The sequence below is a fragment of the Lipomyces arxii genome (assembly GCF_038497795.1).
Source record: "Lipomyces arxii strain Phaff 12-163 unplaced genomic scaffold V1512scaffold_4, whole genome shotgun sequence".
NCBI classification, from domain to species: domain Eukaryota; kingdom Fungi; phylum Ascomycota; class Lipomycetes; order Lipomycetales; family Lipomycetaceae; genus Lipomyces; species Lipomyces arxii.
In genome coordinates, this window is record NW_027117703.1 from 429,718 (window position 1) to 455,250 (window position 25,533).

Here is a 25,533-nt window from a genome sequence, read left to right on the forward strand (position 1 = left end):
ATTATAAAAAATCTATATACACAAAGTTTATTACTCAGTAAAGATGCCGTGAACGCCCTCCTCTAGAACTACACCAATCACAATACTCATCCGTCGATCCTTCCTGGTGCACGCGACAGTACTTGGCCTTACAGAACTTGCAGAAGTTCGCAACTCCGAGCTTGCAGGCTATAACAGATAGGTAAGCATACATTCGCGCAATAAGCCCCGGTACCCGCCGTACCCGACGGAACACGTGGGTGAAAAATTCATCATACTTTCACATGTCGGACCGCAGTCGTAGCAGTCCAGTCGGGTCCGACTCACTGTCGGATCACACTTTGAGCACCAAAACTTCTGGCATCCACGACAGGACCGCAAGACCAGGCACCGCAAGCACAAATTCTCGTCTGCCCGGCCACAGGTGTGACACGTCCGCGCGTTCGGCTCGGCTAGAAACCAGCCGGCAGGAGAGGGAGCAGGGAAATGGGCCTGGCACTGAGTCAGGTCGGTGACGATGCCTGCTTTGGTAGCCAGCTCAACAAACACCGGCGCGGTCGCAGACAGCGACGTTGTAGGAAACATTGGTCCACCGAGCAGACCAAGGCTTTTGATTGACGGCCGAGACGGCCTATCGTCTTCAGTGGTGGGAGTAGAATATCCCGAATGGCCAGAGAATACCGACGTAGCATACGACGACGACAATGACGACGACGGAGACAACTCGACCGACACAGAAACAGAAATCAGATAATACTTTTCAATCAAGTCCGTTAAACACTCTAGACTCCAGCCATACGATGCACATAACGACAAATGCCTTAGCTTATACTCGATAAATAACGACTTCAGTCCTTCATTGTCGACAAAACATGAGTCCAAGAACAGTACACGCAAGCTTGATCGCACGACCGGCATTTCCAACACTTTTGCGACCGTTTTGGTAGAGTAGAATGCTAAGTCGAGCTCATGAATGGCGCCGGGTCGACATAGTAAGATGTCATTTAGACTTGAGCAAGTTCTGGCCAAATTGCCTAGAGCAGATAACGGTAAATAAGGCGTGAGTGTCCGTAAGATTATATCATTTGACATTAAACTGACGAGGTCCATCGTCCGCTTTGTGTGCTCGTGTCCACTGGACTATTTAGTGAAAGGTCTCTTAATTATCGCGCGTTGGGACATTTTGCGATGGCGATAACTCCCAAAGTGGCGCAAGCCGCATACACAAGACCCTTATAATACCAAATAACACAAGACCCTCGAGAGTACACACACACACACACGAAAGGACTGGACTCGCTGCTGTTTTTACCGCATCAGAAAAGTCCGCAGCCATGTCAGATCACGAACAACATGGACCTCCAGTCCAGTCTGAATCCGAGTCTGAGTTTGAGCGAGTAGATGACAGACCAATTAAGAGATCATATGCACCTTCATTACAGTCAAAACGACGGGATACACCGAGTGTTAATGGTATGACGGTCGAGACCGAGACTGTGGTGACTATGCCTTCCGTGTCTGTTGCTGGTTCTGCTCAAGGGAGTATTAGGAGTAACCGTAATGTCCGTTTGTCCTGATAAGATAAAACTCTCCTGCTAACAAAAACAAGGCAAAATCATCAGTTCGAAAGAAAAAGAAACGACCTATACAAACACAACATACTTCACGAGCAGACATCTTTGCTGCTAAAGTAGCGTCTGCAGTTGGAGATCACGACTCTTCAGATTCAGACGAGACGTTTGTTTACGATTCGAATCCTCGTGACTATCACACGTCGTCGTCGTCAAGTAGAGCCAAACCTGATTTACGTTTGAATGGGTTAAGCGCAAACATGTACGGCACAGCTAAACCAAGCCATCTGATTCCGCCTGGGTCACCGCGGTTCAGCAGCAATCGCGGTGCCGCATCTGCCATTGGTCATTATGGCCCTGATGAAGATGATGAGTGTGATGACGAGGCAGCGTCGCTTCTGACCCGTGGCAGACGGAGGCCACAGCAGCAGAATGACGTGGGGTCGTTTGGACTACGCAGACCTGTTTTAGTGATTTGTATGGTCGCGATAGCGCTAATTGTCGGGTTCTCTCTCGGCGTGATGTTTGTGGCCAGCTGAAGGACGCGTTTATTGGAATGGTTTTTGCATATTTATGGCGTTTTATTAGTATAGTAATTTGTATTTGATATGGCATAACTGTGTAAATGTTGGTGGAGACAGACGCCGTGTGACTTGGAAGTCGACGCGTCTTGCACACTCAAAAGACGCGTAAACAACAACATGACAATGGAAACCGACGTGCCTCTTTCGCATGGAGTATTAAAAGACATCGCGACACTTGATGCTGCGATCTGTCGCGACAGACATCCAAACTTCGTTGCCCAGGTGCTTCAAGTCAAAGAAATCACTTCAGTTGGCGGACCGCGACGGTTCAGGTTTGTGTTGTCCGATGGCGAGTTTTTTGTTCAGTGTATGATTGCGGCAAAGATGAATGATTTCGCTATTTCAAAGGCTGTGGATCGTGGGAATATGATCAAGGTCACTGATTATTCACCGAGTTACATGAAGGAGAAGTTGTATGTCCCTTTTCTGCTTACGACGTGAGCCAATACTAATCAACAAGGGTCGTGATAATTCTTGACTTTGAAGTCCTTACACAGTACGGTCAACGTGAGAAAATCGGTTCGCCAGTCTCGATCGATCCAAAAGTCAACTCGCAAGCACCACGTCCAAACAGCGCGGTGTCAACAAGTTCGTTCTATTCCAATCAGCCTGCTCCACCTCCACAACGACAAGGTTATTCTGCTCCTGCCGCTGTTTCTGCTCCTGGTGTATCTGTGCCGGAGAATCTGTACACGATCGAAGCCCTGTCGCCGTATCAAAACAAGTGGACAATCAAGGCAAGAGTGACGTTCAAGTCCGAAATCAAGCACTGGCATAACCAGCGCGGTGAGGGAAGACTGTTTTCTGTACACCTACTCGACGAGACGGGTGAGATTAAAGCCACCGGGTTCAACGAGCAGTGCGACGCGTACTTTGACTTGCTCCAACCCGGACAGGTGTACTACATTTCAAAGTGCCGGGTCAATACGGCCAAGAAACAGTTCTCGAATCTGCAGAACGAGTACGAGCTCATGATGGAACGTGACACCGAGGTCGAGAAGTGTCCGGACGGCGCGACCGACGTACCGCAGGTCAGGTTCAGTTTCATTGACTCTCTTGCAAAACTGCAGGACGTGAACAAGGACAGCATCATTGACGCGATCGGGGTCGTCAAGTCTGTCGGTGAGTGCACTCAAATCACGTCCAAAGGCACAGGTAAGCCGTACGACAAGCGCGACCTGGTCATGGTCGACCCAAGCGGTGTCTCGGTCGGGGTCACCGTGTGGGGTACGGCCGCGGTCAACTTCACCGGCCATACTGACGACGTGATTGCGGTCAAGGGCGCAAAAGTGAGTGATTTTAACGGCAAGTCTCTGTCGTTGCTCCAGAGCTCGACCATGAACCTAAACCCGGACATTCCTGAGTCGCATAAGCTCAAGGGTTGGTTCGACAGCGCGGGAAAGACCGCTTCGTTTTCTAGTCTACAGACCGGTGCCAATGTCGGCCGCGACGCGAACTTGAAAACGATCCAACAGGTCCGGGACGAGCAGCTCGGGACCCAGGATCAGCCGGACTATTTTTCGGTCAAGGGCACGATTTTGTTTTTCCGCCACGAGAACTTCGCGTACCCTGCCTGTCCGACCGAGGGTTGTAACAAGAAGCTGATTGACGACGGCGACAGCTGGAGGTGTGAGAAGTGCGAGAAAACGTTCCCGGAGCCGGTGTACAGATACGTGCTGATGTTTGGAATCTACGACCACACCGGCCAGATGTGGCTCTCATCATTTGACGACGTCGGCAAGATCGTGCTCGGCAGACCTGCTGGGGACTACATGAAGCTTCGGGACGAGGAGTCGGCCGGAGTCGTTGACGAGTTTGCCAAACACACCGGGTTGGCGTACACGTTCCGAGTCAGGGCCAGACAAGATACGTACCAGCAAACCACGCGGCCGCGATTCTCGGCGCTAAGCGCAGTGCCGCTTGACTACGCTGCTGAGAGCAAGGCGCTAGCAAGTATGATTAGTTCGTTTGTTATTTGATGCGCTTATATTGTTTGTTTTAAATAAATTACAAATCCGGCCGAGTGATGTCTTTTCCATTGTAAGGTTTCTCCGACAACAGCGTCTTTCTGCCCGAAAACGGTTCACAAGTCTGTCTCTTTTCGTTCTCGGGTCCAGCCTTGGGCACGGTTCCGGTCTGAATGGCCTTGAGCACGCTGACGATGCCGTCCGCGGTTAAATCTTCGTAGAAGTCGTCGTTGATTGCAATCATTGGCGCGTTCACACATGCTCCCAAACACTCTACCTCTGAGATTGTAAACAGGCCGTCGGGCGTGGTCTGCCCTGGCTGGATCTTAAGGTACCCTGTGACCGCGTCCATGATTGAGTCTGAGTTGCATAGCTGGCACGGCGTGGTCGTGCAAATTTGCAAATGATACTTTCCCATCGGGTTCCGGTTGTACATTGTGTAGAACGACGCGACCTCGTACACCCTCATTGGCGGCATGCTGAGTAGCTTCGCCACGTAATTCATGACCGAGATCGATGTGAACCCGTGCTGTCGCTGTCCAAGGTCAAGCAACGGCATGACCGCACCTTTCTTGTACTGAACCGGGTATTTCGCGATAATGCTCTCGGCCCGGCTCATGTTTTCCTGCGTGAACTCGAACGGCAGGCTCGGGTTGTTATCGGGCGTATTGCGGTGCTTAACTCGTTAGTAATGAGTTCTAATCAACGACAACTGAGGAACATACAACAGAGAGAGCATGAGCAAATCGCTTGTTTGCGAACGCCAACGATTGACGGACTCGGACTGACATTGTTGAGTTACAAAAGTTCTGGTGATGGTCGTGAAGAGAAAGCGTAGTGTTTGAATGGGCTCTGCCGTGATTGGCTCACGGTGCAGGTGTTTGTATACGAGTTATGGCATATTCGTCACATCAACAAGTCGTCAACCCCTGCATACATTTACAGTTTACTCCTGCATAAAAGTCACATAATTTATTCATTTGTTCACATATAATTCCCATATTTCGTGTCACGTGATGTTCATAGAAAGTCATTAATAGCCAAGCCAAGCCTATATCAGTTGTCCCAGCTCCAGGTGATGGGGACCCGGCCCTCGTCAGGCGTACCGAGCACGTCGAACGCAGCAGGCGAGAAGTCCAAGTCGTACTCGGCGCAGCCCATGCACGTGTCGACCACGGTCACGGTGACAGACCTGCCGTCGCGGTACGCCGTGATTGTCTGGCCGCACAGCGGGTTGGAGTTCGGATTCCCGGTCGACGACGCCGACATCAGCTGGTTCGAGATTGCGACAATAAAGTCACTGTCGGTCGAGGTTTGCCCGCACGAGCCGAGACCGGTGGAATAGAACGTGCCATCGCCGGAGTACGTTCCGCTGCCGCTGCCGGATGTGGCTGTTGGCGCCGAAGAAGAAGACGTGGATGTGGTAGGTGCTACATAGACTGATGTAGCCGAGGTAGTTGGTGCGACATAGACTGATGAGGTAGTTGGTGCGACGTAAACCGATGTAGATGAGGTGGTTGGGGCAACATAGACCGAGGTAGATGTAGGCGCAACGTACTCTGAAGTGGTAGGCGCAACATAAACAGAGGTAGAAGTAGGCGCGACATACTCAGCCGTCGTACTCCCGAACTCGGGCAAGAACTCTCCCAAAACCGACGTCGCCTCCGCTTCAACATTCGAAAACACTCCATGCGCGACCGTAGTCGGGTTCAAGTCGTCAGTCGCGGTAGCATAAACGTACACGGTCGCGACCTCAGTCACGGTTTCGACGTACTCGACCTCGCTTGTGACCGTGACCCATGTCACGTCGTCTCGCTTGTCGACTGGGGCAGCGAGAGCTGCGGTTGCAAGGGAAAGAAGTGTAAGAATTGATGAACGCATAATGAATGTAACAGACTTGTGCTTCTGTGGAGCCGAGTAATGAGTGAATGAGTGAGAAAAGAGTGAATGAGTGAGTGAGTGAGTGAGTGAGTGCGTGTTAAGGAAAGGGATCCCTTTTAAAGCACCCGAGGCAGCGTTTGCAGTTCTCCTGTTCTGCGTATATCTCACGCTATTTGCTTTTTATGCCTTTAACATTACAATTTGAAACGAGCCTGTTCACGCGTCTATTATTTTGGTTCAGTTTATACGACATTGTACTATGCTCTGTTTAAGTGGCAACACAGTGGTGTCATCTCCAAAATAAGTCGTGAACAGCTTCCTAACCTGTTTGGGTAACGTAATTAAAATAAAGTGAACGTTATTTCAAGGAAAGGCAGTAAAAAGGAAAAGAAAGGCAAGACAGAAAAGAAAAATAAAGTATATTTTGTTCATATAAAAAACTCATCAAACACAAAATCACATGTCCTCATCCATCTCACTCGGTTTGATCAGTCCGCCAATCTTCAACGCCCGTTCCCGATCCGCCTTTTGTTTCTCAAGCAACTCACTCTCCCGCTCGTCAGCGTACAGATAGTCCGTAGAGTCGCCGCCGTATTCCCGGATCTGTACCAAAAAGTCCCTTACGTTCAACTTGAACTTGTTTTGGTTGTCCGTCAACTTGAACAACCCGTTCACAAAATTGTCTACTTGGGCCTGCTGTAAATGCGGAAATGCATTCGTAAGCATGTTCGCGCTATAGTTCCGCAAATACTCTGCGTTCGGCGTCCCGGGCGGCGCCTCGCCTTCCTTATACAACGGCGCGTTGATCTTATTCGTGCCCACAAGCTCAAACATCCGCGCCAACAAAAATGCCTGCAGCTTAAAACCGGCTTTATGGTCAGCGTCCGTCAGCACGAAAAACACGTCTTTGAGTATATGTATGAAAAAAGTCTGGTAAAACGCATCCGCAATGCCGCTCTCGGTCTCGGCCATGTTGTTGATCAGCTCAATGCAAAGGTTCAGCCCGGCAGCCTCGACGTCCCGATTATCATGTTTGCTGGCCCACAAACACGCGTCAATTACGTACCCAAACACAGGACCAGGCAACTTCAGCAACGCAGGGAAGCAGTGCAGGTTGATGGCCCGCAACAACTTGAAAAACTCAACCCGATGCTCGGGGTACTCGGTGAAATCCTTGTTGATCATCGATAGCGTGCACTCAAACACGTTCTCTAAAATCAACACAACCTTGTCCGTGATCAATCCCTCCAGCCGGCTGACAACAGTTGTCATGCAGTTCAGCACCTCCGCGTCCCGCGCGTCGGGCACGTTCCGGTTGTAATCCCCCAGCACGGCCTCCAAAAGCGGCGGAATCATGGTCGAGTTCACGGTGTCGAGGTCCTCGGCCTTACTCATGTACGTCTCAATCAGCTTCAGCACTTCCTTCTTGACAGTCCGCAGCCCGCGGACCCGCGGCGTCTTAGTCGCAATCGTGCCCTCCGTCGTAATGGCTTCCGAAATCATCTCGCTGACAGCCTTGTACAACCCAAGCATGTCCATGTAGTTCCGCGCAAGCTGAGGGTAAAAACACGATCCCATCGACGTGCACGCGCTGACATTGGTCTTCATAATATTAGCAATTATCTTGATCGTGTTTGTGTCCGATAAAATCTCAGCATTTTGCGCCGCCCGCTCAATTATCGCGTCCCACTATTCTCGTCAGCATCACTCTATCTTTGCAGGTACTACTTACAGCATTGTTCGGCAACGCCATCAAATTATGAATCAGTCGCTCTTGGATATTGCGTGCAGGCTGGGCGGAAATCATGTACCCGCACGCCTCGTAAAAAGTGTGTACTTGCTGGGGCTGCAAGTCCGATGTGATCTTGTCCAGCGTCCGGACAATCTCGTCAATGAAAGGCTCAGTCTCGGTCGCCTGCTGGGCAACAAACTGACGCTTGCACTTCTGTGCAATCTTGATGAACGTGTCGCACGCCATGTCCTGCACGCCCTCGTGCGTCTCGTGCATAAACTCAAACAGCTTGTTGACCACGGTCTTGAGAAACTTCCAGTGCGCCTTCAAAAACCGTGGGTACTGCCCGACAATGTACATGATGTTGCTAGCGACCACGGCCTTGTTGTCCTTCCCCCGCTTCATCTCGGTCAGCCCGAGCAAGTCCTTGATAACCATGACCAGAAACCGTTTTTCAAGCTCCTCGTTCATGGCGCCTGAAATCGAACCGATAGCCCAGCATAAAGTGTTTAGGTTGTTCCACGACCACTCGCTACCGTCAATCTGTCGCGCCAACTTATTTGTCATGATAATCTCAGTGTCGACCACGTCCAAATGCGTGAGATACACGAGCACCTCGCGCATGCTCTTGTACAACGTAATAGTATCGCTTTCCTTCACAAACTCACGTACAATCTCCCCCTCGTCGTTCTCGACAATCAGCACTTCTTCGGGCTTCACCATCTTCTCAATCATGACCAGCCGCAAACTCGAAAGTACTTGCGCGTACATGTGTTTTCGGAGCGAGTAGCTTGCCAGCACGTCTGGGTTCTGCGCCCCGCCGTTCATGAACGAGCCGGACGGAGATCCAAAGTTGAGTTGCATTAATGGGTTCATCTCGGCCAACGGTAACTGCTGGACTTCTTCGTACAACTCGAGCACTAGCCGAGACCAGTAGTCGAGACAGCTTTTGAAGATCTCGCGCTCGTCAATCTGGGAAATTCTGATGAGAAACAAGTGAGAGTTTATTAAGATCTCTTTATGTTCCTGAGCTTCGATTAGTTTCAGGTGATGCGACAAAAACGTGGTCAAGAAAATGCCAAGGTTTTGAATAAACTCTTGTTCTCGTGTTCCAACCGATTCGTACGACTGTTTGAAATCAGTGGTCAGTGGGATGATCTCGTTGACGGTCTGCATTGTTCGTAGAAACAGTTCAAGGAACTGGCTGTCGTACTGTGGGGATGCGAGAGACGCGACTTCGGTCAGGCATTTAAGTGTCAGGTTTCTAAATTCTGGTGGAGCCAAGAATCGTGCGAGCAGCAACTCGATAATGTTTGTCTCAAAAATGTAGCCGTACGGGATCCAGTTTAAGTACCTGAGTAAAGATTGCAAGGTTGCGATAATAAGCGTCGGTCTTGTTGCCTTCTCGAGCACTTCGCGACATAAGTTGTGGATTTCTGAAAACTCGTTACACATTTGTTGTTTCAAGTTTCTGGCCTTTGCTTGAGTCATTTGTTCAGCCGAGAAATCAAAGACTTCTTCAGATAGTAATTTGAGGATACTCATGTTGTTTTCACATACATTTAACGAGCTGCGACTTGATTGAACGATTTCCGGGATGAAAGTAGGCCAGTTATGAGGCCATTCTTGCTTTAGGATCTCGACCAAAGTTAAATTGCATTTGTTGATTAAAGATTTCTGAGATCTGAATTTTGACTCATCGCTTGACATTGTGATGCACATCGTCACTACGAAGTTGCGTATTCCTATTGTTATTAGATGATGCTTATATAGTAAACTAATCACGAATAAAGTACCTTGTTGTTGTTCGACAGGTAACGCTTTCCATCTTGTTTTGATTAGCTTATCAAGGATTGAAAGAGCAATGTATTTTGTTTGAGGATTGTTTGAATTCTGGAGGATCTGATCAACTCTTTGCCATGCGTCGGGATGTTCTTGAAACTGGACGATTTGATTAGATAATCGATTCATGATTCTTCACAATATATTACATACTTGAGTGAGTACTTGTTGAGCTGCTCTTTGCTGTTATACAATTAGTATGCCAGATAATAACAATAACAATACATTATAATAATCTCACCTCTTCAGCTCTTCCTTTATAGAATGAATCAACAACTTGATCAAGTAAATCAACATTCACAGGCCGTGAAAAGTCAAGAATTGTATCCATTTTGATCTAATTCAAGCAATTTGTAAACAAACAAATCACAAATAAACGCGTCTTTCTTTAATTTTTTTGACGCGTCTTTTCTATTTGTTTGAATGTTTTTGTTGACGATTCCAAAGTCGGCGCTTTCAGAGAAGAAAAATGAATGTAATGTACGAATCGAGGGTTTAGTGTCAGAGTACAATTAATAATATATTAAGGGTTTTGTGTTAACTTTTGGCTAGCATATGACGGGTCTTGTGTTAATGTCTATCTACACAATGAACATTAGTATTTTGTATCGTTAAACTACTCAGATCTTGTGTTGCTAATAAAACTTCTGTAGTTAACTTCTCTTGAAATACAATATTGTCAACAAGCTCTCCTATGAATCATTACATATAATACATTAATTTTACATCAAACATCTCTCATCCCCCATTGCGGTCGTAAATTGGATTGCAGTCCGTCTTTGCCGACAGGAACAAGTGCCTGCGGCAAATGACTGGCTCGTTTATCGTTCTCATCCACATCATTGCTCAACCCCGGACCAGGACTATATTTCTTTGAAGGCAAAAAGTCCAACGTCGTGTAGCTCGCAGAGTTGCGCAGTTGGTACGGCGTCGGCAGATCACGCATTGGCGAACTAAAATGCTGCTGCGAGACGGTTGGACTGTTCCCTGATGACCCAATTGTGAAGCCGTTATGTCTGCGCGGCGGCGCAAACGACGTCGGCGACGACAGAAACTCGTCCTGGCCAATCTGGTGAGGAACAGGCAAAGGCGAGAGCGGTTCGAGTGGCGGCAACTTGATTGGCGTCGTCCCGGAGGCAGGTTGCTGGCCCCTGGTGTCGATTCTGAGCGGACGCACAATGGTGGCGCGTTCGGTCTGTCTGTACAACTGCGTGTCTTCCAACGGTCTGCCGGACATGGACGACTGCGACCGTGGCATGCCGACGTACACCGGTCCGGGCTGGAACCGCTTCAACGGTTTCAATGCCGGTGCAACGACTTGGGTCTTGTCTGGTGACGGCAGTGGACGCGGCGGACGGACTCTGCCGGTGCTGTCGTACGTGATTGCCGAGTCGTCGTGCGCGACGGTGGATTTCTGGCGCACGAGTCTGTTGTTTTTATCAAAGTATTCGTTGTAAAATGATCGGATCTTGATTGCCCGTGCTTCTGCGTCGGCTTGAGACGACAATGACTTTTCACGAGACAAATCGTTAGACGGCGGGATTAGACTGTCAGGCTCGGGTGTGACCAAACGGTCAGTCACCGGGACATCCATGTCAATAACTTCCTCGTCCGAGCTGTCGTACTGCGGAGTCGTGTGACGGGGTATCTGAGGCGCAGTACTAAGCGGACGGGACAGTTTAGTCAATGAGATTGTCCGAACCGGAAGCGCTGGTGACGGTGTACGGGACGACGATGCGGACTCATAGTTGGAGCTTGGGAACGACATTGATTTTCCCGGCGGTGACGACGACAAATCTGATTCCGGGTCGTGCAGACTGACTTGCTGGAACCCGTGGTACACTGCATCGACGATTGGGTCCGACGAGTCAGACCGCAGCGCGAGTTCGGGTTTGGCGATATTGCTCATTTCGTACGACTCTGCTGGTCGACCGAGCGGTAACACCGGATGCATCCGGTTGACTGCTTCCTCGACGCTTGCCGAAGTCAAGGTACTGACCCTGCTTGGCGTGTACGTGTTGTTGTCGTACTTGGAGTAATGCGAGTCAGGCTGGTGGAGTTTGCGCTGGGCAGTAGGAGGCTGGCGGGGTAATGCAGGGTACGACCCATTCGCGTGGACCGCCAGTCGGGAGACCTCACGCGGGACCACGTTGTACGGTCCGTCCAGCAATCTGCCGCCGGCATTCTGGTATCGGTCTGACATTGGCACGAGGTAATCGGTCTGCGAGAACAGGGAGTACGGTTTTTCTGCTTTGCGACTGCCATTGCGTGCCGGGCGAAGCGGCGACATGTCGAAATCGTCTTGGTTGATGTCGATGCTGGCTTGCAATGCGTCTTCACGTTTAAGTCGACGAACATGTCTTCGGTGAAGGAAAAACAGGACAACCAGGGCAATTGCGAGGGGGATTCTTTCATGTCAGTCTTTTCACTTGTTTTCATACATTATAATACACATACGCAACACCAAGAGCAATAGGAAGTGTGTTGTTCGAACTAGGCTTTGCACAATTCTCCAATCCTCTTAAAGGCACACAACTTGTCGTAGAAGAAGCAGAAGCAGAAGACGTCGTGCTTGCCCGGCGTACCAGCACATCTCTGACTGACATTCTTCTGTGTGTTTGTTCGTTCGAGACTTCTCGAGGGATGTCGTGTTATGTGACTGTGTGCAAAAGACGTCTCCGTGTTTGCATCAACAAATGAACCCCTTACCCTGATACACTTAATACGCGTCGCGCGTATGCGTATGCGTATAAGTGTACGCGTGAGTTACGCGTTATTCTTGACTTATCAGTTGTTTATATATTACATTATTGTTTATTGTTGTAATTATCATACATATCATTATGTGATATTATTATGTTACTATATATCTAGCTATAGCGATGACTGATTGGATACACGCAACATTTCACCTAAATCTATTCAAAATACAACACTCCGGCTCGATCACATCTTCTTTCCGCGAGAACTGCTCAAATGATTCGACTTGTTATAAACAAAATAACGCGTTTTTTATCTTATCAGACGCGTGTGAACTGCGCGTGTGCAAATGTTTCGACCTATACTAGGAAGAATAACGCGTCTGATGTGAGATAGTTATGAGGGTATTGTGTCAATGTCTTGATTAGGAAATGCTAATTGACATAAATACGCATACACGCACGCACTTGTAATACACATACACACTCACACATATATATAATAAAATATAATGTATAATAGTGTATAATCCCACATAATTCTATATATACTATATAATACACACACAAACGCATAATACACAAACGCTAATACTCAATGTGATAACTTAAATAACACTTCCCACTTACGCCATAATCATCACAATAAAGCACTCCTCCATATCATGACGACGCTTCACGGCTTCCGCCCACTCACTTTCCCAGCACAATAATGTCTCACGAAACTACTCTCAATCAAGTTCCTCCTGTGCCCGTCGATGAAGATGAATTTGATGACGTTGAAGAGCCCGACGCGGTCTTGCTACCTGAACAATTGCCAGATCAACCGGCAAAAACACTCGACAGAATGCCCTCAATGACCGACGTACTCAACTCTTCGCCTGATACCCCGGTCTCACCTCAGAGGACGTCCACGTCGCCTACGATTTTAGAGCGTGGGGATGCTCTGAGCAGTCCAAAACCGCTCTCCATTAGCGACAACATTGACAACGTTGACGATGACGACATTGATACTGAGCACGCACCAAGTCCACCTCCACGTCCACTGTCGCCATTCTCCCAGGCTGAGAAAACGTTACAGGAAATGTTTCCAAACATTGACAGAGCCGTCGTCAAGGCAATTTTAATTGCCAGCGCCGGTCAACTTGATCCGGCGTTCAATGCGTTGCTCAGCATGTCTGATCCCGCCGCTGTGCCTGATCTGCCTCCTCGGCCTGCACAGACCGCTGCTCCAGTTCATCATAAACAGGTCGAGGCGGACGAAGCGTACGCTAGGCAGCTTGCTGCAGAACTCAACGGACAACAGCACCCGCAGCATCGGCAGCCTCGGCCGCAACGGCGACAGCCCACGACTGCAGCGACAGACCACGAACATCGCCAGTCTCAGCGGATTAATGGTAGACCGGACTACAGTGATTACGACGGCAGTTCAAACTACTACGACCAAGACAAGGACTGGTCGTTTTTTGACGACGATCTGCCAGTCATCAAAGAAAACTTGTCCCAGACATTCAACGAGACCAAAGACAAAATCAACGGCTGGGTCGCAAACATTCGCAAGAAGATTGAAAGTCTCGACGATACCGATTCGCCGACTGATTACTACTCATCCTCATCGACTTCAGCTGGTCAAGGTAGGGTGTATTCCCGCTCTGCCAGACCAGCAAAGTACGACTACAAAATCGACCGAAACAACTCTTACGACAATGACCCGACCGAGCTCGATGGCAACTTCTCACACCTGACCATGGCCGACGACAGTGGACCTCCACCACCCAAACCTGCTCGGCCTCACTCGACCATGCAGCAAGCCCGGTCCGCGATTGACGCTGCTGCAGACGAAGAACTGTACACTGGTCCGGCCCGGAAGACTAGCGGCGTTGACGTGGTCTCGTCGCCGACCAAGAGTAAGAAGTGGGAGCCACTGAAGAACGGTAAATGGGAACCGTTGAAAGAAGTTGCTCCGATGCCGGACAAGGACCCGTTTTTCATTGGTGACGGCGATAGTGAAGACGAAGCCACGACCACAAGTGACGATAAGCAGAAACAAGTCCGGTTCGAGGTTGAAGAGGACGATGTGAAATGATTGTTATGACGAAATATATATACAGTAGAAGATTTATTCTTGAGCCCGTACGACTATTTTACTCGATTCCAATTCCCACAACTATTTATTCTTTTATCACGTCTGGCTTCTTGATTGCGTCTTGAATACAGACTGTGCCGTTAGTTGGACCAGGCACAGGACCCTTGACCAGTATCAGGCCATACTCAGGAATGACCTTGTGCACCTTGACGTTATGAACAGTTACACTCTTCCCTCCCATCCGTCCACTCATCTTCTTGCCCGCCAGCACCCGTCCAGGATCCTGACTCTGGCCTGTCGAACCAGCGCTCCGATGCGCCGCAGACACACCATGCGACGCTGGTAACCCAGTAAACCCGTGCCGCTTCATGACGCCCGAAAAACCTTTGCCTTTGCCTGTACCCCACACGTCAACATACTGTCCTTCCACGAAATGCTCGACCGTGATCTCCGTCGCAACCGGCATTAGTCCGTTACCGTCCTTCACCCTAAACTCTCTCACAACCTTTTTCGGCGGAACTCCGGCTTTCCAGAAATGCCCCAGCATCGGCCTGGTCACGTTCTTGTGATGGCGCTGACCGGCACCAACCTGTACAGCGTAGTACCCATTCGCGTCCACACTCTTGACCGCCGTGACCTGTGCCCGGTCAAGCTGCAGCACAGTCACAGGCACCCGCGTCCCATCCGGTTCAAACATACCCATCATCCCCCGTTTCACCACAACCGCACCCGTCCTAGCCGCCAACTGTTTGCGCTCCAGCGCGGCTTCACGCGAGTCAAAAAGTCGCGCCAGCGGTAACTCGCTGCGTTTCAACCGCCGGTAGTTCTCAGGCACGGGTAAGATTGCAATCGATTCTGAAATAGGACTGTGCTGGTACTCTGCCGGGTCAACCGCATTGCTCGCTGAATTCTCGTCGACGACGGCGTACCGGGAAATAATCTTTGATAACGGTATTTCAGCTCGGGATTCGGTCGTCAGTGACCTCCGTAGAAGTGGCAATGCCAGTCTATTGCATTGCCTCGGTAACATTTGGCTCACACTCATATTCGTGTCGTCGTCGTCGTCGAGTTCTAAAAGTGAAATTTTCGTGAAGGTGTAGTGGCTGATGTAACTGCGCCTCGTGTGGCTATGACATATCTTGAACGTGTAAAATATTCGTTCAACATTACCCGAAATGGCCAATCTGTTTAGATCTCCAGCACTGAACAGGCTGTTGCGACTGTCGCCTTACAAACGAGCAATTCACGTCTCATCAGTTACGTCAAATGCGACCTCAAAGTTCAAAATGACAGTCGACAAAGACCTCCCAGGTCAGTCCAATTCGCTCTTTCTTCATAGATCTTACTAACAAAGACGACAGAGATCAGGTCACGAACACCGAGACTAGTCCTGTATTACACCGTGTTCTTCTCTGTCATGGGCGGCATCTCGCTCGTGTTCTTCAACTACGAACGACAACAGTCGCCCATCGTGCACTCAACACTCTACTCGGCCAGACGAAGCCAACTTGCACGGCAAACGCTGGGATCCAACATCAGGTTCAAAGACCCGGTCCCGTGGATTTCGGGTTCGCTCGACATCGTCCACGGCGATGTCAACTTGAGCTACAATGTGATCGGGTCGAAAGGTATACCAGCAAAACTGCATTTCAGATCCATCCGGCGGGAACGCGGTCACCCGTTCGAACTCGTCGCATGGGAACTCGAGCTCGAGTCTGGACAGACTATAGACCTCATGAATGACGAAAACACGCCCCTGATCTCAGACGACGCGAGCGACGCAATGCTTGGTAAATAGTTCATCTGTAAAAAAAAAGTTATACTACACTATATATATATAATCACATCTCAATCGTCTCATTAAACACAAGCACCTTCTCGTCCCGTACACCGTCAATCCCAGGTCGCCCGCCCGCATACGCATGCTCGCTCGTATTCTGCGCTACAAGCACTAGCCCAGACACACGTATGCTCTCAATCAGTGCCGGCACAATGTCAAGCAGGTGCGACGAGCAAATCAACCCCATCAAATTGTTACTGCTCGAGAAACTCGAGGCCTCCCGTAACGACATGCATCGTCTGTCCTCGACGACACCGCTATCATTGACACCGCTCTCACGGGGCTCGGCTGGGTAGACTGCAGGCTTCATCCCGACGCTGAAAAAGACTGGGTAATTCGGCTGCTTCCAGTTCAAAACCGTGCACACATTTGGATGTTCCGAACTAAACACGACAGACCGTGTCCGCTCGTCCCCGCGCTTCTCGTGCCGGACCCGTCGTGCGTAGTCAAACACAACTCCAAGCACACTGTCAATATAAACGTTCAAGTCCGCTGTCGCGGCAACAACGTTCAAGTCCTGCTGCTCGGCTTCGGTCGGATACATTATACACATGTCCAAATCGATTTCCACTGGCAGCAACGACAGCGCGTCCGCAAGCGACAAGTACGACAAGTACAGCATCTCAAACGCTTCGCTCGGATCTTTTGCACTGCTCACACCCGCCCTACGCGCCGCCGTATTCGGGTCCATCGCACCGATTGTCGCAAACTGCGCATAACTCAAATCGCACACCGGAACCCCCACCTCCCCAACACCGACCGTCCACTTCGGATACACGACCGGCACATGGTCCTTCGTCAGTTGCACAAACACCCGCGCGTAGCTCCCTGACAGCGACGACGCAGTCACAAACGAATGTACCTGCGTCTGCTGCAAGTCGTGTGCGCAAAACCCACCAGGCGGCACGCTTCCGACCACGTCCAAGACCGACCCAAGCGACGACGGCGCAGCCAACCCGGCCGGTGCAACAGCGTCAACTTGGCTGGTGGATTTCCAGTACACGTCGAAATTAGTAATCTCCAGCGGCGTACCGACGTACGGCTTGATAACGTTGAATTTGAACGTCAGGTCCCCAATCACTTGCAGCCGTAAATCAAACAGCGGCAACGTGCACTTGCCTGTCGCGGCCACGGCTTTAAACACATGCGACAGCGCGGTCGTCTTGGCAATTATACGAGACCCGAACGTGGGGAAAATCTCAAAATCAACTGTGAAATCGTCAATGCTGTCAATCTGAAACGATAGCGTACGCGAGTCGTCCGCCAGAGGGAGCAGCAGACTCCGCGGGATCACGTCCAGCAACTTGGACGACACGGTTAGCCGCGCGGCAGGCATGTTCGAGTCGGAATAAAACTTCACCGCAGGTTCGCTAGGCATGGCAGCGTCAAACGTAATCTCGACAAAAGTCTTCTTATCAAGAAAATTGTGCCCGTACCGTCGCAACGGCAAAATCGGCGGCGGCAACGACAGGTCCGGAATCAAATCCACGTCACCAGTATCCATATCCATGTCTATCACATCCTCCACAGCCGGCACCGGAACCGACTTCGGAATCGACTCCGACTCGATTGGCAGCGCAGTCTCGTTTGAGAGACCACCACTCGCGGCCAAAAGCAACCGCATGCACTCAATATGACCTTCCCAAGCGGAATAGTACAACGGCGACAGCTTCTTCTTATCAGTAAAATGCAGGTCCGCGCCGGCCTTGATCAGCTCCTTGACAGTCTGCACGTGGCCTTCGCTGGCAGCATAAAACAGCGCAATCCACCCGCTCAGCTTGTCCACCATGTTGATGTCCGCCCCGTACGCTTTCAGCAGCGGAATCAGCTTGTAATGCCCGGCCTGCGCAATCAAGTGCTGCGGATACAGCCCTTCCGCATCAGCGATGATTGCCGCCTTGGACTTCAGCAACACTTCAGTAATATCGTAAAACCCTTTCTGGCACGCAGTGCTCAGCGGGATGTAGTCCTGCTCGCTGGCAGGATCAATCCTAGCACCACAAGAAATGAGCTCCTCGACACATGCGCAGTGTTCTTGCGACACGGCAAACAGCAGCGCGGTGAAATTGTCCTGGTCCAGAGCGTCAATCGGCGCTCCCGCAGCCAGTAATGGCCGCAACATGGTTTCCCGGCCATGAATGCACGCGTAGTGCAGCGCGGTGCGGCCGTAAATGTCCGTAGCCGACGCGTCAATCGCGAGCTCTTGAGGATGCGCTAGCATGATGTCGAGCACCACCATGCGGCCAGAAATGGCAGCCTCGTGCAGCACTGTCCGGTCGTTCACCTCGTCTGTGTATGACAGATTCACCCGACCGGTATCATACAGCGCTCTTACGGTCGCGTCATTCGCGTCGCCCGAAATCGCCTGCAAGAAAATCTTGGTCACCCGCTCGTGCGCGTCCGGCGCTTGCACCAGATGCGCGACCCATTCCAACACTGCCTGTTCAGACTCCTTTGCGATGTTTCGCAGAAACTCAACGTCGAGTTCCTCGTTCGTGCGCTCAATCTGAGTCACGTCCGACATCCGGTGATCGAAACTGACGTCTTCGCCGTCCGCCCACGCATCGAGCTCAAGCAAACTGGTCGACACCAAATCAGACAGCTCGGCAATTTCGTCACGGTGAAACACGGGCTGGACTTCGACTGCAGTCGACAGGTAAAGTTCTTTTGTTTGCGATTGTGACCTTTTATCCCATTTTTTGAGTACTTTTGAGAAACCAGTCGCGTTTAGCTCGACGAATTGCTAGTACGTTAGACAGAACCCTCTTCACGTTTAATGAAACACACCTCAAGCTTATCCAGATCGCGTCGGAATCGGAAAAAGCCTTCATGCAAAGCGATAAAAGTTGCTGAAGTCTTCAAGATTGCACCATGTTTTGATTTAGCCGATTTCTTCTTGTCTAGCAGAGCAGCCAGTCGTAGTTTCAACTAAATTGTCAGACGAACTAAGTGAAACTCGCATAAACCATACCTCTGCTTCTTTTTGCAAGTAAAACGTGTTTACTTTCTCTAGTTCACGTTCCTATTGAGTATGAGTATACATCTTGGCATATACGCAAAGCGTACGTACGATGCGAAAGAAGAACGTGACTTTGTGTGCCTGTAAAGTTGTTTCGATGTCTGCCAGTCGAGCATTTTTATTGTTTGGGTCGTATCCCAATGATTTAATGAGCTTGAATTGTAAGAGCGTATCGAGATATAGAATACTAAGTATACCTTTTTTAACCCTTTATAGTTTATAAAGTAGTTTGCGTACTCTGGCAGATCGAGTTGCCGTTTTGCCAAATACTTTCCAAACTTCCTATTTCTGTTAGACCAGTCTTTGAACGACTAACGTATGAGCGTATAGCGTATGTGCTTATGATCGTACATGATACACCACTTAGTAGTCTACACCTTCACAATTGCAATGTAAGATCTTTAACTATTAAAGTCTGCCCTTGAGTGACAATCTGTATGGCAGCAAATGAGCTAAACTAAATGCATTTTTGACTTTTGAGTGTTTAGTTCACGTGGCTGAAATAAGAACAGAGAAAAGTGAACGTTTTTTAGTGATGTTCCAAGTGTTTTTTGCCGGTCCAAGCTCAATGACAATGTGTTGATTAGTGAGTAGTGACGGGCAGTTAGTGATGAATAGTGACGACTAATGACAATTAGTGACAATCAGTGACAATTAGTGACAATTAGTGACAATTAGTGATGAATGGCAGCAATTGGTGAGTAAATAATAGCGTCAATTAGTGAAAATTCACTAAAACGCTCACTTAATAGAACAACTTGGTCACTAAATTTCAACTTCGTTCGTTCGTTCATTCGTCGTCGTCGTCGTCGTCGTCACTCGAAATTTGGAGTAATTCTTCAGGGGCTAATGAGATGCCGCGCCACAACTTACTAGGCCAATCCCGATGGAGTGTGGACCCACGAGGACCTTTTGTGGAGGTGCAATGTGTGGCTCGTATAAGTGTGCGGCTCATTATCAGTTGCCCTGACAACGAAAAGTAAATAATTGATTTGCTTTGCATCACACGTTCTTACGCAATAAACATACGAAATGGCACCACAACGAAGACGTATTCGTACAGTTAAGAAAAAAGATGCTCTTGAACAAGTCGACGACAATGGCGTCAAAAAACAACAACAGCAAAAAGACACGTCATATTCAGAAGACGAAAATCTACTCAAACGCGCATTGACTCCTTCAGAGTCATCACAACCTCTACACGCACCGGTCAGACGATCACCTAGATTACTAGACACGCGATTACAAGTCACTTACACGGAACCATCTGACGACAATCTTGACGACTCGAACGAGCTTAGTGCGGAAAACCAGAGCATGTTTGAAGAAGGCTTCTTGAGCGACTTGCAACTATCACGTACGCCAATCAGTTTGAATTTACAAGACCATAACTAACAGTCAGTGCTTAAACGAAGACAGCAAATACGTAAAAAATACGTCGCGGCAGCAAAATCCTTACGTACCAGAATCGAAATGCGGATCCACAGAATACCTCCTCATCTTCGCTCAATGACAATCGCTGAACTGCAAGAACGGCTATCTACAAATAAAAGCATAACTAATTGAAACATTCTATTTTGCCTAACTGCCCCCGTCCCTCTATAACCCTATGCAACAAAAAGAAAACACCTGCTCGCAATAATAAGTATCTCACAGTTTGTTATACAGCGGCTCGTAAATTGAGAAGAACGTCATGTTCACGAGTCCGGTCCGCGCAATCGAAACCCCCAGGCCGCGGTACATTCTCGGGTTCAAGATCGTGAACGTACGATTCTTAGCCGGCGTGCCGGGCGGTCGTGTCAAGATGTCGCGCTGAACAATCGACTTCATCGTGTCGATCGGGAACAGCAACGCCCACGAAAATATTCCACATAGTCCGCCCGAGACCGCAATCACGGCCGGGCCGGGCTTTTCCTGATTCTGAGTGTACATGCTAAACAGCTGTTTGGACGACTCGTACACCGAAAAGTAAAGAGACGTCCCCAACGCGTCCCGCGCAAAATGATACCTGAACCCGGAGTACAATCCCCAGAACCCGCGTTTGTTGATAATGTCTTTAAACGATGCAATCGTGCCTTTAGGAACGTATTTAAACGCCGGGTCCGAGTCCGGCAGCGCGGCCTGCGACGACCGCGCCATCAGCATCTCAATCTGGGTCGACAGCTTCGTGAACTCAAAAGGGCAAGAAAACATCGCAATGAACCCGCCGGCCGTGAAACCAGACATCAGGTACACAGGCATCGCGCGCAGTATATTTGAGCCTGGCGTCTGGCTCTGCGCGTCCGTCAAGGGCACCGGCCCTGCAGGGTCTACGACCCACCCTTCCCCCAGTATGCTATTCAGCGCAGACGTGTACATTGACCTGCACTGCGCGTAGATTGAAAAACTCACCGTCCGCACCACCGTGACTGAAATCATTGGCGCACCAACACCTCTGAAAAACCCTTTGACGCCCTCGGTCCTTTTCGTGACCGCCACGCAGTCAAGCACCGACCGAAACTTATACGCCTGCATCCGAGTCTTGACACTATCGAACGGAAACCCGACAAGGGTCGACACCAGAGATGACAGACCAGCTGACACCGCAATGTGGTACTCACGTTCCCATGCTGAAGGTTCCCCCCTGCTCGAGCCAGCAACTGATATGAAAGTTGTGCTTGTCAATCCTGTCCGACGCTCATTCAGCACCAAATTCTCTGATTGCGACGGCTTTGTCTGTGACGATGACATTTGTTATTTGTTGTGTTCTGAATATGAGTCCTGCCCAAATCCCACACCACACCGGAAATATAACTACTTTTTTTATGACGACTTAAAGCCCCCAGTCTTATAAAGACTCGGTCTCTTCTTCAGAGTCGAACCTCAAATTTAATCCTCGAGACTCAATTGCCCGTAACCAGCAACAACAGCAACAGCAATGACTGACTCGGTCACTCCTCTCATAAGCTGTTGCAAAATTAATTGCTTTCTTGTTGCTGTTGTCAAATACAAAAAAGTATTGCTCGTCTCAAGGCACACGATACGATAGTTTCCCCATGCGGCGCTGGTCAACCTTTGTACTCTACATATCCTCATACTAAAGCAAACAATAAAAGATCATATATTTTTAGGAGACCAAAAGGTACATGTTACATAGATATCTCAAAAAGAAATGAAACGCCAGCCCAAACTCTATCCACCAAAATATAAAGATATGTGCTCCTCGTCCGCGAAAGGACGGGAAAATCAAGTGAACATGCCCATTTCGCCTTCACAAAAATACTAAAAAGTATCTTTGCACCTGACATTTTAAGCCTCTTAGTATACACTGAAATCTAAACAAACTTGCTCATTTCTCCTTCTTTGCTTCGACCGACTCATTCTCGTTAAGGTACGTACGATCATCGTCTGCCTCGACCTCTTTCACAATCTTCTCCATCTCGGCAGACTGATTCTTCCAGGTCGACTTGCTCATTTTCTTGTCATGGTCAAACAAAGACGCGTCAGGAATACGGTAAGAACTGCCGATTCGGTCCCACAAAGTAGTAAACTGCCCATAGTTATAATTGAAGTAAAGATGGTGAAGTGTGTGGCACGCAGCACCGTTGATAAGCGGGTTGCTAGTCATGTACTCGCCGTCGTGAATTAAAATTGTCCAAATGTTAATGAACGAAAACAGAATAAGGTATGAAAGCTTGTGCAGAGGGAAAATGAACCCAAACCAATGGTACGGGAGTGACTGAAGGTATCCGTCCACGGGATGGAAAGCGTGAGATGCAAACGGAGTAGGCACAATCCACTTGTGGTGAGGCTTGTGCAGGTGCTTGTAAACCAATGGGTGGTGAAGTCCTCGGTGGATGAGGTAAATCGAAAAGTCAGTGAAGGCAATAAAGAGAGGATACTGCCAGAACAAGTACGCCTTGCTATGGTCCGACGCATGCCAGTACAGCTTGCCATATCCGTGACACTCAAGCAAGAACCACGGAACTGTCAGCGCCGACATGAACGGCATCGCACTCATAGCCTGCTGCATCTCCATCCTGATCTGGTTCTTAAGATACTTTGGATGATTCATCGTGCGCTTGTCGAAAATGAGGAAATACGACAGACTCGCAAAAAGATAGTACAGAATAATTCCAAAGAACCACGTCAACAAAAACAACGACAGCGACTGACGGAATATGTTCGTTCGAGGAACGGTAGTCAAATACGCCGCCTCAGGCGCAGGAATAACAGTGTACTCATACGGCTTCACCGGGATATACGGCAGCGACAGATTTTTCGACAAGTCACTGAGAAACTCAAGCGACGCGATGTTGGTTTTCAACAACGTGGTGACCTTCTCGGGAACCGGGAACAACTTCGCGTAAACGTTATCAAACACGTACGCGTCTGAAATTTCCAAAACGACATCCATTGCGTCTTTGGTTCGTGTGCGTGTTCGTTTTGTTTGTGCTGGACACTTGACCTTTGACCGTGAACAAGTCGGGAGGCGTTGACGCGAATGAAATAATATAAGAATAAGCGTGTAGTGAGTGCTGTTTAGGGCATAACCGCATAGTTATAATGGTTACTTTCCAATTCAGGGTCACACCACTCATGTCCACAAATAAAACCGAATACGAGCCACTCACCATACTAAAGTATGTTACCCGGCCATACCAGTTCGGATTAAATCTCGTATTCGGCTGGTCTAGATTGATCTGATATCGGTAAGCTCGCATCGCTCTTGATCGGCAATTCCACGTTCCGACTCGCAGTTCTCCTTCTCGGTTGCTGAACTCGCATTCTCAGCCTTTAGTGTTCGGACAGAATCCTCGTACTCGGCCCCATCGCGTTTATAAAGCGGTATATAACTAAACTCCGTTATTGCACCACGCGATTAAGTAGCGGGAAAATGTCGTGATGGTCATTCTTCCTGGACTTTCAATTTATTCCACATCTTTCTCCGTCGCTCTTAAATATGATATCAACCCCTGGTGTTCTGTCAGCATTAGACAGAGCAGTAAACGAATATCAGCCTCGTATTATGCGGCTGTATTTCTAGCTTCAACTGGCTCATTGACCATCAGTTACTTACTGCATGAGCCAAAACTGGGGTAATAAATAGTACTTCAGATAAACATACCGTGTATTCAAAGCCAGCGTACATTCGAAATCATCTAATCTTCTATTTCTTATCTATCACCGCGTTCTCCTTACTTGTCTTCTCCGTCTCAGTCTGTTTCTACCACTATGACTGGTTTATCTTGTCATGTTTCAATACAGATAAGTCTGCAGTACGGCATGAGCTGCCGATGCGATCCCATAATGTTGTGAACAGTCCGTAATTGTAGTTGAATTGCAGGTGATTCAGTGTGTGACTGGCAGCACCGCCTATAAATGGACTGTTTTTCAGAAATTCGCCATCGTGGATCAAGATTGACCATATGTTAATAAGCGTGAACAGTGCAGTGTATGAAATTTTGTGAAGTGGGAAAATGAATCCAGACCAGTGGTACGAAAGCGACTGGATGTGATCGTCAATTGGATGGAAAGCATGTGGCGCGAACGGAGAAAGCACGATCCATTTGTGACGCGGTTTGTGGAGACGCTTGTAGACCAGAAGATGGTGAAAACCGCGAGGAAGAAGGTGAATCGAAAAATCAGTAAATGCAATAAAAAGCAGATACTTTTAAAGCATGTAAGCCTTGTTATGATCAGACGCGTTCTAGTATAGTTTTCCATAACCATGCAATTCAAGCAAGAACCATGGCGCCGTCAGCGTAGATATGAGAGGTATTGCGCTTATAAATTGTGAAATTTTCATTTTGACTTGGTCTTTTTAGATATTTTGGGTAATTCGTAATATATCTATGAAAGATAAAAACATACGACAACGTAGCGAATGTAAAGTACAAAACTACAAACCATGTCAGCAAGTACAACGATCTTGACTGATGAAAGGTATTAATTCTAATATTGGTAGTCACGTAAGCTGCTTCTGGTGCAGGAACAAATGTGTACACATATGGTTTGTCGGGTATATAAGGAAGCGACAGGTTTTGCGAAAGTCCTGTGAGAAGTTCAAGCGACGCGAAATTGTTTTTCAGTAGCAATGTAATGTTCTCGGGCACTCGCACGCGTCTGCAACTTTTAATAACATTCACTGAGTACAGTAGTGAAACATGACAACACTTAAAGTGCGATCCACGCGAAATTTAAATGCGCGCCAGTTCGATGCAGTTCAGTTCGCGCGAATACACTTCTAGATTCAGGGGGTATACGCGATGGCTGACAGTTCCGAATCGACTTATTTTCACAGCAAACCGAATACTTGGAATAACATTCTTACGTAGCTGTCTCTATTACTAT

General features: G+C 48.8%; 15 protein-coding genes across 15 annotated transcripts; 6 read left to right on the forward strand and 9 right to left on the reverse strand.

The window, feature by feature from the left end:
* Nucleotides 1–34: 34 nt before the first annotated feature.
* Nucleotides 35–1,089, reverse strand: V1512DRAFT_205174 (uncharacterized protein; the record flags this gene model as incomplete). The annotated part of the gene is made up of 2 exons (XM_066913350.1): nucleotides 35–168; nucleotides 258–1,089. 2 exons carry the CDS (start codon nucleotides 1,087–1,089, stop codon nucleotides 35–37), a joined length of 966 nt encoding a protein of 321 aa, XP_066772604.1.
* Nucleotides 1,090–1,454: 365 nt separating this feature from the next.
* Nucleotides 1,455–2,089, forward strand: V1512DRAFT_204945 (vacuolar segregation subunit 7-domain-containing protein; the record flags this gene model as incomplete). The annotated part of the gene is made up of 2 exons (XM_066913342.1): nucleotides 1,455–1,541; nucleotides 1,589–2,089. 2 exons carry the CDS (start codon nucleotides 1,455–1,457, stop codon nucleotides 2,087–2,089), a joined length of 588 nt encoding a protein of 195 aa, XP_066772605.1.
* A 151-nt stretch (nucleotides 2,090–2,240) lies between these two features.
* Nucleotides 2,241–4,158, forward strand: V1512DRAFT_285780 (uncharacterized protein). Its single transcript, XM_066918066.1, has 2 exons — nucleotides 2,241–2,547; nucleotides 2,595–4,158. The coding sequence occupies exons 1-2, from the start codon at nucleotides 2,252–2,254 to the stop codon at nucleotides 4,111–4,113; spliced, it is 1,815 nt and encodes a 604-aa protein (XP_066772606.1). The 5' UTR covers nucleotides 2,241–2,251; the 3' UTR covers nucleotides 4,114–4,158.
* Nucleotides 4,089–4,928, reverse strand: V1512DRAFT_260291 (thioredoxin-like [2Fe-2S] ferredoxin-domain-containing protein). The gene is made up of 2 exons (XM_066915817.1): nucleotides 4,827–4,928; nucleotides 4,089–4,777 (listed from the first exon to the last, which is right to left on the reverse strand). Exons 1-2 carry the CDS (start codon nucleotides 4,890–4,892, stop codon nucleotides 4,142–4,144), a joined length of 702 nt encoding a protein of 233 aa, XP_066772607.1. The 5' UTR covers nucleotides 4,893–4,928; the 3' UTR covers nucleotides 4,089–4,141.
* Nucleotides 4,929–5,052: 124 nt separating this feature from the next.
* On the reverse strand, nucleotides 5,053–6,063 carry V1512DRAFT_260292 (RlpA-like double-psi beta-barrel-protein domain-containing protein-containing protein). Its single transcript, XM_066915818.1, has one exon. The coding sequence runs from the start codon at nucleotides 5,980–5,982 to the stop codon at nucleotides 5,158–5,160; it is 825 nt and encodes a 274-aa protein (XP_066772608.1). The 5' UTR covers nucleotides 5,983–6,063; the 3' UTR covers nucleotides 5,053–5,157.
* A 323-nt stretch (nucleotides 6,064–6,386) lies between these two features.
* V1512DRAFT_236059 (CRM1 C terminal-domain-containing protein) lies at nucleotides 6,387–10,005 on the reverse strand. Its single transcript, XM_066914108.1, has 5 exons — nucleotides 9,798–10,005; nucleotides 9,710–9,739; nucleotides 9,511–9,655; nucleotides 7,715–9,459; nucleotides 6,387–7,671 (listed from the first exon to the last, which is right to left on the reverse strand). Exons 1-5 carry the CDS (start codon nucleotides 9,885–9,887, stop codon nucleotides 6,439–6,441), a joined length of 3,243 nt encoding a protein of 1,080 aa, XP_066772609.1. The 5' UTR covers nucleotides 9,888–10,005; the 3' UTR covers nucleotides 6,387–6,438.
* A 152-nt stretch (nucleotides 10,006–10,157) lies between these two features.
* V1512DRAFT_260294 (uncharacterized protein) lies at nucleotides 10,158–12,210 on the reverse strand. The gene is made up of 2 exons (XM_066915819.1): nucleotides 12,014–12,210; nucleotides 10,158–11,964 (listed from the first exon to the last, which is right to left on the reverse strand). The coding sequence occupies exons 1-2, from the start codon at nucleotides 12,160–12,162 to the stop codon at nucleotides 10,284–10,286; spliced, it is 1,830 nt and encodes a 609-aa protein (XP_066772610.1). The 5' UTR covers nucleotides 12,163–12,210; the 3' UTR covers nucleotides 10,158–10,283.
* A 747-nt stretch (nucleotides 12,211–12,957) lies between these two features.
* V1512DRAFT_260296 (uncharacterized protein) lies at nucleotides 12,958–14,377 on the forward strand. The gene has a single exon (XM_066915820.1). It carries the CDS (start codon nucleotides 12,968–12,970, stop codon nucleotides 14,339–14,341), a length of 1,374 nt encoding a protein of 457 aa, XP_066772611.1. The 5' UTR covers nucleotides 12,958–12,967; the 3' UTR covers nucleotides 14,342–14,377.
* Nucleotides 14,358–15,427, reverse strand: V1512DRAFT_260298 (mitochondrial 54S ribosomal protein uL3m). Its single transcript, XM_066915821.1, has one exon. It carries the CDS (start codon nucleotides 15,384–15,386, stop codon nucleotides 14,427–14,429), a length of 960 nt encoding a protein of 319 aa, XP_066772612.1. The 5' UTR covers nucleotides 15,387–15,427; the 3' UTR covers nucleotides 14,358–14,426.
* Nucleotides 15,428–15,513: 86 nt separating this feature from the next.
* V1512DRAFT_290234 (cytochrome oxidase complex assembly protein 1-domain-containing protein) lies at nucleotides 15,514–16,199 on the forward strand (the record flags this gene model as incomplete). Its single annotated transcript, XM_066918205.1, has 2 exons — nucleotides 15,514–15,652; nucleotides 15,703–16,199. 2 exons carry the CDS (start codon nucleotides 15,517–15,519, stop codon nucleotides 16,137–16,139), a joined length of 573 nt encoding a protein of 190 aa, XP_066772613.1. The 3' UTR covers nucleotides 16,140–16,199.
* Nucleotides 16,140–20,008, reverse strand: V1512DRAFT_260300 (uncharacterized protein). The gene is made up of 6 exons (XM_066915822.1): nucleotides 19,552–20,008; nucleotides 19,398–19,482; nucleotides 19,252–19,353; nucleotides 19,153–19,203; nucleotides 18,969–19,109; nucleotides 16,140–18,924 (listed from the first exon to the last, which is right to left on the reverse strand). Coding segments are annotated over exons 1-6 (3,123 nt in total). The 5' UTR covers nucleotides 19,554–20,008; the 3' UTR covers nucleotides 16,140–16,182.
* A 207-nt stretch (nucleotides 20,009–20,215) lies between these two features.
* V1512DRAFT_290236 (uncharacterized protein) lies at nucleotides 20,216–20,788 on the forward strand. The gene is made up of 2 exons (XM_066918206.1): nucleotides 20,216–20,557; nucleotides 20,603–20,788. The coding sequence occupies exons 1-2, from the start codon at nucleotides 20,233–20,235 to the stop codon at nucleotides 20,764–20,766; spliced, it is 489 nt and encodes a 162-aa protein (XP_066772615.1). The 5' UTR covers nucleotides 20,216–20,232; the 3' UTR covers nucleotides 20,767–20,788.
* V1512DRAFT_122343 (mitochondrial carrier domain-containing protein) lies at nucleotides 20,723–22,230 on the reverse strand. Its single transcript, XM_066912933.1, has 2 exons — nucleotides 21,998–22,230; nucleotides 20,723–21,947 (listed from the first exon to the last, which is right to left on the reverse strand). Exon 2 carries the CDS (start codon nucleotides 21,928–21,930, stop codon nucleotides 20,851–20,853), a length of 1,080 nt encoding a protein of 359 aa, XP_066772616.1. The 5' UTR covers nucleotides 21,931–21,947; nucleotides 21,998–22,230; the 3' UTR covers nucleotides 20,723–20,850.
* Nucleotides 22,230–23,840, reverse strand: V1512DRAFT_122355 (uncharacterized protein). The gene has a single exon (XM_066912934.1). It carries the CDS (start codon nucleotides 23,594–23,596, stop codon nucleotides 22,529–22,531), a length of 1,068 nt encoding a protein of 355 aa, XP_066772617.1. The 5' UTR covers nucleotides 23,597–23,840; the 3' UTR covers nucleotides 22,230–22,528.
* On the forward strand, nucleotides 23,701–24,770 carry V1512DRAFT_260306 (uncharacterized protein). Its single transcript, XM_066915823.1, has 2 exons — nucleotides 23,701–24,254; nucleotides 24,308–24,770. Exons 1-2 carry the CDS (start codon nucleotides 24,085–24,087, stop codon nucleotides 24,507–24,509), a joined length of 372 nt encoding a protein of 123 aa, XP_066772618.1. The 5' UTR covers nucleotides 23,701–24,084; the 3' UTR covers nucleotides 24,510–24,770.
* The last annotated feature ends 763 nt before the right edge of the window (nucleotides 24,771–25,533 follow it).

Excerpts from the sequence above, each read along its gene's own strand:
- V1512DRAFT_285780 (XM_066918066.1), top strand. The coding sequence starts at position 2,252 with ATGACAATGGAAACCGACGTGCCTCTTTCGCATGGAGTATTAAAAGAC. Across the intron at positions 2,548-2,594 it reads AGTTACATGAAGGAGAAGTT|GGTCGTGATAATTCTTGACT; the intron begins GTATGTCCCTTT and ends CTAATCAACAAG.
- V1512DRAFT_260291 (XM_066915817.1), bottom strand. The coding sequence starts at position 4,892 with ATGTCAGTCCGAGTCCGTCAATCGTTGGCGTTCGCAAACAAGCGATTT. Across the intron at positions 4,778-4,826 it reads TTGCTCATGCTCTCTCTGTT|CACCGCAATACGCCCGATAA; the intron begins GTATGTTCCTCA and ends TAACGAGTTAAG.
- V1512DRAFT_260292 (XM_066915818.1), bottom strand. The coding sequence starts at position 5,982 with ATGCGTTCATCAATTCTTACACTTCTTTCCCTTGCAACCGCAGCTCTC.
- V1512DRAFT_236059 (XM_066914108.1), bottom strand. The coding sequence starts at position 9,887 with ATGGATACAATTCTTGACTTTTCACGGCCTGTGAATGTTGATTTACTT. Across the intron at positions 9,740-9,797 it reads ATAAAGGAAGAGCTGAAGAG|CAAAGAGCAGCTCAACAAGT; the intron begins GTGAGATTATTA and ends ATTGTATAACAG. Across the intron at positions 9,460-9,510 it reads ACCTGTCGAACAACAACAAG|GAATACGCAACTTCGTAGTG; the intron begins GTACTTTATTCG and ends TAATAACAATAG.
- V1512DRAFT_260294 (XM_066915819.1), bottom strand. The coding sequence starts at position 12,162 with ATGTCAGTCAGAGATGTGCTGGTACGCCGGGCAAGCACGACGTCTTCT. Across the intron at positions 11,965-12,013 it reads CCTATTGCTCTTGGTGTTGC|AATCCCCCTCGCAATTGCCC; the intron begins GTATGTGTATTA and ends CTGACATGAAAG.
- V1512DRAFT_260296 (XM_066915820.1), top strand. The coding sequence starts at position 12,968 with ATGTCTCACGAAACTACTCTCAATCAAGTTCCTCCTGTGCCCGTCGAT.
- V1512DRAFT_260298 (XM_066915821.1), bottom strand. The coding sequence starts at position 15,386 with ATGAGTGTGAGCCAAATGTTACCGAGGCAATGCAATAGACTGGCATTG.
- V1512DRAFT_260300 (XM_066915822.1), bottom strand. Across the intron at positions 19,204-19,251 it reads TCACGTTCTTCTTTCGCATC|GAACGTGAACTAGAGAAAGT; the intron begins GTACGTACGCTT and ends CATACTCAATAG. Across the intron at positions 19,110-19,152 it reads ACTTGCAAAAAGAAGCAGAG|TTGAAACTACGACTGGCTGC; the intron begins GTATGGTTTATG and ends CTGACAATTTAG.
- V1512DRAFT_290236 (XM_066918206.1), top strand. The coding sequence starts at position 20,233 with ATGGCACCACAACGAAGACGTATTCGTACAGTTAAGAAAAAAGATGCT. Across the intron at positions 20,558-20,602 it reads GAGCGACTTGCAACTATCAC|TGCTTAAACGAAGACAGCAA; the intron begins GTACGCCAATCA and ends ACTAACAGTCAG.
- V1512DRAFT_122343 (XM_066912933.1), bottom strand. The coding sequence starts at position 21,930 with ATGTCATCGTCACAGACAAAGCCGTCGCAATCAGAGAATTTGGTGCTG.
- V1512DRAFT_122355 (XM_066912934.1), bottom strand. The coding sequence starts at position 23,596 with ATGGATGTCGTTTTGGAAATTTCAGACGCGTACGTGTTTGATAACGTT.
- V1512DRAFT_260306 (XM_066915823.1), top strand. The coding sequence starts at position 24,085 with ATGGTCATTCTTCCTGGACTTTCAATTTATTCCACATCTTTCTCCGTC. Across the intron at positions 24,255-24,307 it reads GGCTCATTGACCATCAGTTA|CGTGTATTCAAAGCCAGCGT; the intron begins CTTACTGCATGA and ends AGATAAACATAC.